This window comes from Rhinoraja longicauda, chromosome 6 (assembly GCF_053455715.1).
Source record: "Rhinoraja longicauda isolate Sanriku21f chromosome 6, sRhiLon1.1, whole genome shotgun sequence".
Classification (NCBI taxonomy): domain Eukaryota; kingdom Metazoa; phylum Chordata; class Chondrichthyes; order Rajiformes; family Arhynchobatidae; genus Rhinoraja; species Rhinoraja longicauda.
The window spans coordinates 6,121,037-6,135,811 of NC_135958.1; the positions used below are offsets into that span (position 1 = coordinate 6,121,037).

General features: G+C 39.4%; 1 protein-coding gene across 11 annotated transcripts in view; it reads right to left on the bottom strand.

Annotated features, from left to right (window-relative positions):
* Positions 1-14,775, bottom strand: part of chd9 (chromodomain helicase DNA binding protein 9) — a 196,967-nt gene that overhangs the window by 37,158 nt on the left and 145,034 nt on the right. For all 11 annotated transcript variants that reach the window (XM_078400388.1, XM_078400385.1, XM_078400392.1 and 8 more), the window contains 8 exons: positions 13,986-14,181; positions 12,016-12,183; positions 11,322-11,501; positions 9,436-9,546; positions 8,258-8,454; positions 6,105-6,304; positions 2,571-2,730; positions 2,147-2,236 (listed from right to left, as the gene is read on the bottom strand). In XM_078400388.1, coding sequence (XP_078256514.1) covers positions 2,147-2,236; positions 2,571-2,730; positions 6,105-6,304; positions 8,258-8,454; positions 9,436-9,546; positions 11,322-11,501; positions 12,016-12,183; positions 13,986-14,181 — 1,302 coding nt within the window. The remainder of the gene's footprint in view (positions 1-2,146; positions 2,237-2,570; positions 2,731-6,104; positions 6,305-8,257; positions 8,455-9,435; positions 9,547-11,321; positions 11,502-12,015; positions 12,184-13,985; positions 14,182-14,775) is intronic.

Consider the following 14,775-nt stretch of genomic DNA (forward strand, 5'->3'; position numbering starts at 1 on the left):
AAATAAAAATCAGGTAAGAACAGGGTTGGAATCTGTCCTTTTCTCATCTGCCAGGTTGCATTTGGCATGAGTATAAGCAACATGTACTTGCTTAAACGATGTTCGGTGGGGTTGGGAGACTGGTAATTGTCATCAAACAAATGTTTTTGGAAATGTCACACTTTGCAAAATCCCATTACAATCCGAAATGCTAGATTCCATAAGCACATTGTAATTGGTTGTGGTGTTTCAGCAGTACATTGAAATTCATAATTCCTTCGTTATTACTGTGAGACATCATTAGTTGGTGCACAATTTTACCTAACAGGAGAGGAAACTTGCTCTTTCTATCTTTAAACCACCTTGAACTCTGGAGCTTAGTCTGATTCTCTCTCAAGAATAATTAAAAAGTGTTTGTCAGAAGCAATAACCTCAGTAATCTAACAGTTGGCAATTTCTCCAAAACACAGGTTGCCCTGTTCTTTCGGATCAAAGTTAAGTTGAAATAATTGTACATTTGGGGCCACATCACAAGTTAAGTATATCTGCCTTAACCTTTCTACAACTACATTCAAATCCCACAATTATCAAAATGTAGGGGGGAAAAGGGATGCAGTAAAATTGAGATTAAAGTCAGAAGAAAATGACACAATGATAAACAGCAATATCAACGATCTAAGAGTATGGAAAGATATTTTAAAAGCCAAAAAACAGCTTTGAAGTGATTTTCTCTCGTATAAAAGGTGAATGGCATTCCTTAAACCTTTCTCATTAAATTCATTATAATTTTCAATCATTTACCTTCACTGTGCTTACTTGGCTTTATGATGACAGAGAACAATAAATTTCCCCTTGGGTGCTTGCAATATATACAGTATTGCCTAGAAACTGGACCGATTTATTAATATTTTTTAGTGCAAATTGGAAGCCACAATAGGATTGCTTTGGTGGCGATTTTCAGGTAGATCAATGATCATCTGGAAAGTGGCTCATGCATTTCCATGTGCAATTTACTTTGGCGCAGATAATAATGACTATACATGATATAATGATAATAATGACCATAAGTTATCTGGGTGGAACCTTCATCCTTTACTCTTCATTTACAAGGTCAAGAGTAACCAGTGAAGGGTTGGTTAGTGAGTCAACAATTAAAGGATCTACACTGTCACCCTAATTTCTTGCAAACAGATAATCCGTGGATGATTCTCTTCCACACCATTGAGTAAATTGGACTTTGTCAATGGAACTGATGCGCTACAATACTGAGAACTATATTCTGAATGTATCTTCCCCTTTGTTCTATCTGTTGCATTTGAGTTTGACTTGATTGCATTTATGTGTAGTATAACTGATCTGTTTGGATAGCAAGCAAAACAAAGCTTGTCACTGTACCTTGGCACACGTGACGATAATAAGTTTAAACACAAAACTAAAATTGCAAAATTACATAGTGTGAGATGAAGCTGTTTCAAAATCTGTGTATCAATGATGGGTTGAAAGGGCTCATTTATGCTACAAATTTCTATGGGACAGGAATTGTCCAGCATATTGCAATAAATATGAAATGCAGTAAAGTATGCACAAAAAATGCTACTTCTTAAGTTTAGCTCCATTTACTTTAATAGGATTAAAAAATGAAATTCAAAGCTCATATTTGCCACATTATATGTCTAGATATATAGCAAAACAAATTTCTGCATAATTGATTAGAAATATATCATATAAATGAAAGTTGTTCTGCTGCTCAATGAAATTTGTCATTGCTGCAATTACTTTCAAGGGCACAGTGGTAGAGTTGCAGCTTTACAGCGCCAGAGACTTGGGTTTGATTCTGACTACGGGTGCTGTCTGTACAGAGTTTGTACGTTCTCCCTGTGACAATGTGGATCTTCCCCGAATGCTCCAGTTTCCTCTCACACTCCAATGACGTACAGGTTAATTGGCTTTGGTAAAATTGTAGAAATGTCCCTAGCGTGCTGGATTGTGCTCGTGTACAGGGTGATCGCTGGCTGGCGTGGGCCGAAGGCCCTGTTTCTGTGCTGTATTTCTAAAGAAAAGTCAAAAGTAAACTCATGGGCCATTGTAAACTAAATATTTTAAATGATTCATAAAACACTCAGTAATTGTTGAACATCTACAAATTGAGGCACCTCAGGATTCTTACCTCGTATCGACCCCTTCAAGCACCTTTTCCAATTGATCACAAATTACTTCCTGCTTTAGATAGTACAACATTCTCACTCGCAGCAGCACCCTGAGTGACAAAGTCAGATAAACAGTGTGATTGAGACACACCATTATAACAATAAGGCTACTTGGCTGCCTTAAATTAACAAGAAAAATATCTGATGAAAGTCAATTAAAATATATAATTGTCCTAATGCTGAGAAACTGCATGCTCTATTTTTAATTAATACAACCCTTTGTTTATCAGCTAATAAATGCAGGCTTACTATTATAAACTGGCCACATTAGTGTAATTATATAACATTATTAGTAATTAATAAATATCACCAACAAAAATCAATAGAAAATCAGCCTTAAGGTGAATCACAGAAAAAAAACATTACATAACCCCCAAAACTTACTTATTGCAGTGGTGTTTTAAATGCTTTTTGTAGCCTTCATCTTGAAGCAGATGTTCTGGATTATACTTCCTGAGCCACTCAGCTTTCTGCATGTCAAGCGTGCTTCCCTGAATCTTCACCTTCTTTCCTTTCCGGCCTCTCGGAACTGGTGCTGACAAGCCTGGTAAAGGAATCCGGAACAAAACGCAATTCTAAATGTGTTCTCAGTGGAAAAAATATGCAAAGCACATACGTACAGACACAAGGTTAACCGTATGGATCATAAGATCATAAGTGATGAGTCAAAGAGTGATAGTGTGTGGAAACAGGCCCTTTGGCCCAACTTGCCCACACCGACCAACAATGTCCCAGCAACACAAGTCCCACTTGCCTGCGCTTGGTCCATATCCCTCCAAACCTGTCTAACTGTTTCTTAAACGATGGGATAGTCCCAGCCTCAACTACTTCCTCTGGCAACTTGTTCCATACACCCACCACCCTTTGTGTTAAAAAGTTACCCCTCGGATTTCTATTAAATCTTTTCCCCCTCACCTTGAACCTATGCCCTCTGGGCAGGAGACCCTGTGCATCTACCCGATCTATTCCTCTCATGAATTTGTACACGATAGGAGTAGAATTAGACCATTCAGCCCATCAAGCCTACTCCGCCATTCAGACATGCTGTTCTATCTCTCCCTCCTAACCCCATTCTCCTGCCTTCTCCCCATAACCTCTAACACCCCGATGATAGAACCATATTGCTTGCATGTGACAGAAGACCAATTAGACAATTTTGCCTGTGTTTTTAGGTCAATTGTATACAGTCCCCTGTAAGTCGTTTAGCAAATATGCTGGTACATCACCTAGTGTTCACAGAATCATTTAATACAAAGACAGCCTTTTGGCCCATCTTGTCCATGCTGACCATGATGTGCATCTGCACTAAGCCCATTTGTCTACATGAGACCCGATTCACTCAATGCCATTCCTATTCGAGTACCTGTTCAAAAGCATTTTTAATGTTGCAAATGTATCTGCATTCACTAGCTCCTCTGGTGGCTCAGATATTGACTACCTTCTGTATAATAAAACTATACCCTAGATCTCCTTTCAATTTTTCCATTCACACCTTAAACATATCCTATCTAATTCCAGACTGCCCTGCCTGGGGTAAAGGACACCAATTATCTATTCCATCTCTCGGTCCCTCATAAGTCTGTAAATCTCTCCAAGGTCATTCCTCAGCTTCCTACATTCCAATAAGAATAAACTCAGCCTATCCAAACTCCTCTTTTAACTACCGCCCTCAATTCCAACCAACATTGCGTGACTCTCTTCTGCACTCTCTATTGTTAACACATCCTTCCTGCAATATTGTGACCAGAAGTACGCACTATACTTTAAATGCATCCTTTCACACTGTATCTTCCCCTTTGTTCTATTTTCACTTGAGTTTGACTTGATTGTAATTTTGTATAGTTTTTTCTGATCTCTTTTGTTAGCATGAAAAAGAAAGCTTTTCACTGTACCTCAGTACACATGACAATATAATAAACCTAAATCTAACCAATGCTTTGCAACATTACTTTTTCCGACTCTTGTACTCAATGCCTTGATCTATGAAGGAAAGTATACCAAATGCTTTTTACACTACCCTATCCATCTGTGACATGACTTTCAGTGAGCTACTCTTTTCGTAAATGAAACGTTACACTTTCAAGATAGATTGATGACCTGTCTTCTGAGAACGTTAAAGGCAAGAACTGCATTATCACTTCTAGGAAGTGGCTTTATATGCTTGTCTTTCATAGCGGATGTTGTGTTACTCCGGTCCCGTTTTAAAAGGAAAATACCGTGAAAATCCAATACTGATGAAAGGTCATTGAGGTGCAGCATTAACTCTGTACTCTTTTCGCCAATGCTGCCTGATCTGTTGACTATCTCTAGCATTTTGTTTTATTTCACAAAACCAAATTTGCCATTGGAAACTCGGATTGGGATTAGCTTTTAGACTTTAGAGTTACAGTGCAGAAACAGGCTTTACGGCCCACCGAGCCTGCGCTGAATAGTGATCACCTCATGCACTAGCACTACCCGACACACTAGGGACAATTTACAATTTTAACGAAGCCAATTAACCTACAAATCTGTAAGTCTTTGGAGCATGGGAGGAAACCGGACAAGCCAGAGAAAACCCACACGGTCACAGGAAGAAAGTACAAGCTCTGTACAGACAGTACCCATAGTCAGGATCAAACCCGGGTCTCTGGCGCTTTAAGGCAGCAACTCTACCGCTGCACCACTGTGCTGCCCCCTGAGACTAACCCGTGCATGAATAGCTTCAGAACCAACAGTGAAATATCACCGAGAGCTACTCCAACGATGGGATTGTACATCCGTCAATACCCCAGCCATTCTTGCTGTACAGCAATTCCAGGAGCCCATTTAAGAGTGAAATGCAAAGTATATAGGTAACAGCCCCCTGTTTCTCTCAAAGGGCAGCCGTTGGATTGATGCAGTGGCAGAAGCATGGTAGACTGAGTGGGTAGCTTTAGAATAAATCATTTCAACATTTCAGATAAACAGGGACAACCTTAGTGTGATCTGGCTACACACTATTTGCACTTTCTGGAAGGGAAATCTGTTGAACAACGGTTTAGAATTTAAGAGTGGACCCATAAGCACCATATATTTATTACTCCCAGAACATTTGGAGATACTCACCTCTGGAGTTGGAAAAACAGTATGTGGTCACTGCCAGCAGCTGTATATTGTAGGAGGGGGAAGCAAGTGCTTTCCCTTGAATACTGAGCCTCTATCCTACTACAAAAACAAAGGGCCACCACAGACAATCATTACATCGCCTGCATTAGGCACCTGCAACTCTGATGCTCAATGGCCAGAAGATTTAGGACAGAGGTGCTTTTCATCTGCATGGAAATAGTGGTCCAAGTAGAGCTGTCTGTCCAGAGGTCTGAATGCAACAAGTTACAAAATTCCACTCCCCCTTTCTGATTCCAACATTTGAATGGAAGGCCATGTAGTAGTGAAATGTTAATGAGATTAAGTCCATGTTTGATATTTTGCTTAAAACAAAAACAGGAAGGAACATTTGGAGTTTTCTTGCATCACTCCAAATGAATACAAAGTAATATCTTGGTACATATTGATGATCACACTTCTACCTCACTATTAATGTCAGGCCAATCCCTTGCTGACTAAAACAAACAAAAACAACATAGGTAAAACTCAAGAGGTTCAAGCTGGCAAAAGTGTAAGTCGACATTTCGGCTTCAGACGGCACCAGACATCCTTAGTGTTCTATTGACTTATACCACACTGCAATCAATGAACTCATACAACTTTAACATATCCCTTTTGTAATCAATAGTTTGTAATGTACCACGCATTACACATCAGTCATACTGACCATGCTGCACGACTTGAACATTACAACCAGCTATACGTTACGAGTCGCAATTAACATTACAAAATTATAGTTTTCTAACACCATTTCTGCACTGGGTAAAGAGAAAGTTTGCTGGCATATCTTACCCAGGTGGTTTTGTAGTTCCTTTGTTTGTCCATCCTCTGATGGGGTAATAAGATCCCAGATAAAACTCTTTATTTTTTCATCCCCTCTGTAGTGAGCAAGGCAGTACACTAAGAGCGCTCGGCAAATGGTTTCCACATCCTGTTCCACCAGCCGTCTCTTGAAACGCCCATGTGATAAGATGTCTTTCCAACGATCCCACCTGGGTAAGAATTAAATCTTTGTTTTCTTTGAAACAGAATATTTCTAATTGTGTAGGAAAGAACTGAAAAAGGGTCTCGACCCAAAACATCACCCATTCCTTCTATCCAGAGATGCGGCCTGTCCCGCTGAGTTACTCCAGCATTTTGTGTCTATCTTATGAAGCTTTCTCTGTTGTTTTTACATTTGTGTGAACACTAATTGTATTCCAAATGTGTCAATCGTTGAATATTTCTCATTATTTTGTTTAATTGAACTCTCTGACAGGAGTTCTGCATCTATCTTTGGTATAAACCAGCATCTGCAGTTCTTTGTTTCTACTAATAAAGAGCATATCAGCAAATACTTTAAATGCTTCTGGTAACTGGGGTTGAATTTTAGAACCTCTTTTGCATGAAAAGAGGAGGTACATGTCATCATTATTTTTACAAATGATTCCAGGCATATGACAGAGCCAAGATTCCCAATTCCTGGAAAATCTTGGATAAAATATTTCCTTCAGTTCAGTGGCTCGACAAGACATCAATGTCTTTATTATTTAATCAGAAGAGGGAAGCACAGGATTTCTGTTTGAAAATAGTTGATTTTAGCATTTGAAGAAAGGAGGTGAATGTGAATAAGGTTTATGGTAAATTGATCATTTGGATTGATCCATTTACTTTTTAAAAAAATACAAATTCCATGTGAGCTAATTTTATTCTGCATCTCAAAGAGGGAGCAGAGAGTGTTGTTGCAGCAATAAGCTAAATTATACACCAGGAATGGAATGGGGGAGTGAAAGAAAACAAAACATCTCAAAAAAGGACGTAACAAATACAGGAGCCGTGATTGTGCAGGTGTCCTCTCCCTCATTGCTCAGCCGTCATTAGAGTGGATAGTGAAATGTAGTGTGGGGTCTGCCATAAATCATTCAATTGCATTTGGAATCAAGCTCAGCGACAAAAATCATACACAGGTACACCACAGATTTCCCAACGACTGATGGACTGGCTCCTCATTGAATCCGGACAAAATGGAGAGCATTGCATGTGACGCAGGCTCTTTTGGGACGTGTGCCTCCGTCGTGAAAACGTTAATTGTTTACTTTGTTAATTATTAATTCTTTATTTAAGATTTTAGCAGTCCATGGTGCTTTAGAGACACAGGGAGGATATAATTAGTGGGTCATAGGTGTATTATTGAATTGTTTTTATGTGACCTCTGTTGGTTGGCAAAATGGACAATCCAGCAAGGCTCTGGAACCAAGGGTGCCAAAAAATCGATGGTGTACCTGTAATATGATTCTATTTTGAGACGTTGATTTTTCTTGCTTGAACTTTATGGACTCATGGGTTGAGGACTATTCTTGGTATTGTTTCTTCACCAGGAGATAAATTCCAATATGTACTCAATATATGCTGAGCAACACAATGGTGATTTTATAACCGCATTATGGACTTTTATGACTTTTGTCTACATATCAATATTGGCAAGTCTTGGAAAAAGTGTGCAACTCTTTCCACATTTTTGAGTATTTTTTTTTTCTTCCTTGTGCCTCTTCTTGATTACTTTCTCTTTGTGTTGGTTGGGTGCTTCACTTCCTTCTCCACATCAACACATCAGATAGGATTGATAGCTAAATGTCTGAAATGCATTACAAAGCAAAAAGAAAGTCCCAATCTGTAACATACCTTGATCAAATAATAAATTATTCTGAAATTATTCCAATGCTTGGCCAACTGCTTAGTGGCTTCAAGGAACACTACCTCTTCATTGGAGAAGATAGAAAGCCCTATTCCTAGTTCTTTGCCATACATTCATATGTCAGACAACTTGTTAACATGGCTGTTCAAATATATATTTATTATATGAAGCCATTCAAAAAACCCCAAAATACTGCTTGCTGATAATGTAAATAGCTAACATACAGGAAAGTGCTTTAGAATTGATGTATAAATTGTCAACGGTTTTATACCCATATATCAGCAGATTCTTCTCAATTCTGAAGCACTCTGTCCTTCCATATGCATGAGAGCGATCAAAGGGCCGGCGCAGTTTGGGTCGATCTTCACGGTCACTTTCTGCTTCCGATAGTTCTGCCAGTTCATCTTTAGCAGCATTGTAAGGTCTGGTTTGTTTCCTTACTCTTGGCGTGTCAATTACTAAGCTGTTCTGTAGAGAAAATCATCATAAAACATATTTTTCTGGTCGAATCCTGGAAGAAAACCATAACCCTTACAAACACTGTATGCACTTTTCAGACTGCAGCAGAATGTTTCTTGCTTTACAGCTGCACAAAATATTCTACAGAACAGAAGTCAACCCAACATCGGATTGAGATCTGGTATCAAAACCAACAATAACCCATGAAAACAATTCTTTTAACACCAAAATGCCCAACATGCACCACAGAAGTGCTTATTAAACAAAATTTAACATTGAGTTATTTTAACACCATGGCCAAAGAAAGAGTGGAAGAACAAAACGCAAAGTGCTTGAGTAACTCAACAGGTTCAGGCAGCATATGTGGAAGGAATGAACAGGTGACATTTTGGGTCGGGACCGTTCTTCAAACTGAAGAGTCCCAACCCGAAATGTTGTTTGTCCATTCCTTCCGCAGATGCTACCTGACCTCCTCAGTTCCTCCAGAACTTTGCATTTTGTTCATGATTCTAGCATCTGCAGTTCCTTGTATCGTCACTGAGTGGAAGAGATCTGTTTAAACAGCATCTGTTGCAAGGAGCGCTAGGTTGACAGCCAGAGATTTAAGGATGCAATTAGTAGTCAAAAGGCATAGATGGCACTAATGATATAACTCCGGAGGATGGTCACAGATACAGACTTGGAGTTAGTTGCACTGGAGGAAGAAGTGGTGGTGTCACAGTATCAGCTTAAACAAGACTGCAACTGTTTTTATTTAAAAAATCCTTGAACCACAAATCGGCTGATCTGCCTGAAATTATAACGCAAACAGATGGAGAAACATGAAATGCATCTGCTCAACATGGGCAACACACTCTGTGAGCCAGCATAGGCCCAATGGGCTGAATGGCTTCCTTTGCACAAGAAAACATATGAAATAAACATTAAATGGAAGTCTTAATTGTGAAGTGCTCAGCAGATACAAATCTTAAACTGAAATTTGTAACTTACCTTTCCATGCATAGCTTCAAGATCAATTTCTGCCTTCTTTGCCCATTTCTGCCAAAAGTTGGGATCGTCCAAAGCAATATCACTTCTGTTGCCCGATGCAACAAAACTTGCCTGAAATAATTAAAAGCAAATTCTTGCAAGAAATGTGCCAAATTACTTTAAAAAAAGCATTACAAATAAATTCATCTGAACATTAAGCAGTAAAAGACTGAACCGACAAGATGGTAAGACCAATTTATCCTGTCAACTTCTGTATGAAACAATAGAGTCATAGAGTGATAGAGTGCGGAAACAGGCCCTTTGCCCTAACTTGCCCACACCGGCCAACACGTCCCAGCTACACTAGTCCCACCTGCCCGTGTTTGGTCCATATTCCCATAATGACCATTTATTTAAAAAAAGGTTGCATTTCAAAAAAGTTCAACCTTTTTCCTCACAAATCACATATCCATACTGATTTTCAACACAAAGAATAAATTAACACAATATTCAAAGAGGACAACACAAAAGTACTGGAGGACTCAATGGCTCGGACAGCATCTGTGGAGTGAATGAATGGGTCAAGTTTCAGTTCAGGACCCGCCATCAAACTTGATTCTTCACAGATCCTTCAATGAAGATATTTTTGATAAATGTTAAAAGATACCAAAATTTCTGTAATTCACAATTTCTTTTAAAAATTAGATATGCTAATCAGCGTGTGATGAAGTTTTAGTATTCAGTTTTTTTCTGCTTCTGTTGAGTATGCTGCCCCAGCATGGTGCCGCAGCGCTCATACCAGCAAGCTAGACGCCACCCTCAACGACACCATGCGGATCATCACTGGCTGCCTGCACCCTACTCCGACGGATCTCCTGCCGGTGCTCGCAGGTATCGCACCCGCCAAGCTTCGCAGAGTTCTTCACTCATAGGCTGGTGTGCAAGGCCCCATCGGAAGCCAAACATCCTTTGCACCACTTCACCCAGGATTCACAGCAACTGGGACCTCAACGCCTGTCATCTCGTCACCCTTTCTCCCATCATGCAGCGACCCTCTGTGGTTCCGGTTTCAACATACTAGGAGCATGGAGAACCAGCTGGGAACAGACATCGCGACCTCCTCAATTCACTGTCGCAGCGAACACCACAGCCCCACCCGGCTCGGATACGCCCCGCAAAGAGTGGGTCGCCCTGAACCGGCTCCGCACAGAGGTCGGCCGGTTCAATGCCAACATGCATCGTTGGGGGTTGCGTCCATCAGCAGCCTGCGTGTGTGGAGCAGACCAGCAAACAGCGCAGCACGTCATTTTCGACTACACTGTCCTCCGTCCCCCTGGTGGAGGGGTAGACCTCACGACCCTTGACAACAGCACATTGCACTGGCTACACCAGGGTGGAGGGTGTTACATAATTTCTGCTACCTCAAACGCAAGAATTCAGTTTTACAATTCATTTTAGATAACTTTGCAAAGAAAAGTAATTACGTGACAATTACAATTGCCTAGAAAATAAGAGATTTTATGAAAGCTTTCATAAAGAGCTACTGATTTCACTGTAGATATGCCCACTTCATTTCCAGAGTTCCAACTTCTGCCTTCTTTCTTCTCATTGCAACAGTGTAACATTATCAAGCTACACTGATAATTGAAATCTATTTTTAAAAGCTTATCTGCATACTCTGGAAAATGTCTGGTTCTTACACAAAAGTCATCCAAAATATTTTCATAGAATCATTGTGACCCATCAATTCTGTGCAATCCGCCAGTTCTACCTTCACCAATGCCCACGCCCCTCCCTCCTCCACCCGCCCAACAATTTCCCATTGACCTCCATATTTTCTTAAGTACCTGGCTTATTCCTTTCTTAAGATGCTCAATGATGTCTTTCAGATCATCGTCAGTACCTACCTTGGAAAATGTCGAGCCTCTCCCTTCAGATTCAATCGTAATTGTTTTTGTACGTCGCATAAGAATCTGATCGATGTCCTCTTCACAAAACTTAGAGCCCTCGTCTTCCTCGTCCATAATTGCACCATAGGCACCCCTACGAAGCAAGTCTTCAATTTCTTTCTTGGACATCTGTTGCATCTGTTAATAGATTTAAAGATAGATTTATTTTCTTGAAACAGCATTATTTTAAAATCATATCAATAATATGGTTTTGGTCATTCTGAAACATCTGATACTTAAAGATTTATTTTTGCAAGCTGGCTTGGTGAATAAAATTGTATGCATTAAAAAAAAAAATCAGTATTAAGATCTGCTGATAATACATGTGAGTGGTCCAGTTATTTCTGGGCATTGTATTCCACATTAAAATATGTACTTTCTTAATGCCCGATTAAAGGTTGTGAAATTCATATAATAAAATGTGGTTCCGAGTAATTCCTGAAACATTGTATTAAACATTTTGAAACCTAAGCTTTGTGATTTATGGACAATGAAATACTTTGACATGTGACACGAGTGTTATGTGCTATTTGTCCTGATTAGATCAATTTTCCACAAAATAACTGGTGAATTGTCTCATTAATCCAGTCACTGTGTTATAAAGATCATAAGACTATGCACAAGGATTAGAATTAATATTTTCATCACATACCCCACCAACGCTATTTTCCCGTCCATTCATACTTTGCAGCACAGCTTTATCAAGGCCCAGCTTCAGGCTGGCCTTGTCAAACATTTCCCGTTCATAAGAGTTTCGAGTGATCAGTCTATAAACTTTCACAGCCTTATTCTGACCGATCCGGTGACATCGAGCTTGAGCCTTCAAAAACATTATTACTATTAAACACCGTATATCTTCAACAATACACAAGAGAACGCATTGTATTTTACTTTCACATGCTGCAATGCAACTTCCATCATAATGACCCAAAATGTTGAAAATTTAAAAAAAATCACAAAAAGGCTTCCATGAGCTGAAACACAGACCTTTCACAATGTAGTCACATAATCAATAAGTCAATTTATTGAGTTGATGAAAATAAGAGCTTATTTTCAACTCTGTACTATTCCGACTTTGCTCAACTCTAAAAAGGTTTTAAAAAACCTGATAATTTCATCCATGTGGTATATTTTCACAATATATTTTCACCTTGTCTGTTAAGATATTTCACAGTACAATCAATTCAAATCTTGGCATCATCAACAATACCAGATGCACTTTCCTATGTGAAATTCAATCATGAAGCACTTAATCACAAATTGAGGGGGAAACTGGCCTGCAACGTGAACTGTCCAGAATGGTATTGGCAGATTATCGAAGGCATCGTCTCAAGGCAAGTAAACGGAGCTGAGATTTAGATTACCATTATCTCACCAAATATACAACTGAAACCAAGAAGCAAAATGGTCATTCCTGATCGTATGATGATTCAGAATTCTGTTGTGATTCAAAGGCAGCACAGCGGTAGAGCTGCTGCCTTGCAGAGACACGGGATCGATCCTGATTAGGATGCTGCCCATACGGTTCTCCCTGTGAACGTGTGGGTTTTCTCTGGGTGTTCCAGTTTCCTCCCACACACGAAAGATGTACAGGTTTGCAGGTTAGTTGACTTCTGTAAATTGTCCCTAGTGTGTAGGATAGTGCTGGTGTACAGAGTGATCATTGGTCAGCGTGGACTTGGTGGCCTGAAGGGCCTGTTTGCACTCTGTATCACTAAAGCCTAAACTCTAAATTGACTCTCGAGCTACATGTATGCGAATCAGTCACAACGGGAATGTGGTGACTGGCTGATGCTGTTAAGACTTCAATTACCTTCTTCCAGCAGTCAGTGTTTCAGTAAAAGGGTGTCAGTTCTTTAAATTGTGCACTTGCATTTCCCGGCACTCTAAAGTACGACTTGTAATTTGGAAAACCTCTCTTTTCTTATTCTAATGCTCTTATTCTACACCTCTTGCTTTTTTTCTTTAATACCATACTTGATCATCTTCTATTTCCAGTAAACAGCTCATTATAAGCAAAATGAAGAGATAAACAAGATGTATTGCTTCATAAAAAAAATGAACAGGGAACTTGAAACAATGACCCAGCAAGTTGGTACAATTGGCGACCAAAACTCTCAATGATTAATGAGATATTTCTCTTTTATTTTTAGGATAGGGGATTACACATTTTATTTCTACATTAATATAGGGCTTTCTTTCACGAAGTATCTGTAAAAACCGCAACATTTTAATTAAATACAACTAGACATTTGCTGAGAATACAAAGTGCTGGAGTAACTCAGTGGGTCAGGCAGCATCTCTGGAGGACATGGAAAGGTGGCTTTTTGGGTCGAGACCCTTCTTCAGACATAAGATGATGACAGTTATTATCCAATTTCTAATTCAGATATTTCTCCCCTTTCTCACCTTTAAATTCCGTTCTGAACAATTGTTTAAATTCTTGGCATTTTAACTTTCTATTTTGCATCAAATATAAACTTCTCAATACAAATTCTAATCTCTTATTGTAAAGTACTATGTCACTGCTCTGTTATTACTTTTATAGGTAATTATTTCCCACTATTTACATCTACTTTACACCAGCAAATCTGGACAATATTTAGGTTATTTTTTATTTACCTGAAGGTCGTTCTGAGGATTCCAGTCCGAATCAAAAATGATACACGTGTCTGCTGCAGTAAGGTTTATCCCTAAACCTCCAGCTCTTGTGCATAGTAAGAACACAAAGCGATCCGAATCCGGCTTGCTAAATCGGTCAATTGCTGCCTGTCGCAGGTTTCCTCGAACTCTCCCATCAATGCGCTCATATGGGTACCTGCAAATAAAATGTTACGGACAATTACGTCATTGCTGCATGAAGATACTCCCATATCCAAAACTTCACATTGCACCGTCGTTCTTTAACCAATAATTATTTAACACTTGGTTTACAGTTGTTAAATTTAGTTTAATTTAGTTCAGAGATAAATCATAGAAACAGGCCATTCAATCCCCCCAGTCCATACCGACCATTGATCACCCGTTCACACTAGTTCTATGTTATCCCACTTTCGCATCCATTCCCTACACATCACGGGTAATTTACAGAGGCCAATTAACTTACAAACCCGCAAGTCTTTGTGACGTGGGAGGAAACCGGAACACCCGAAGGAAACTACAGGGCAAATTTACAAACTCCGCACAGACAGCACCCAAGGTCAGGATTGAATCCGGGTTTCTGGCGTGGAGGCAGTGGCTACGCCATGATATATTTAACATTGAATGTGCAATATTTTTATGAACAAATACAATCATTGTCATCAAAGACATTAAGGATTTGGAATGGAGAACTTTTAGATGTAGCCAGACATGCAAGGGAACACATTTAACTAAAAGGACAGGCAGCTTTGATCAATGGCCTAACACTAAA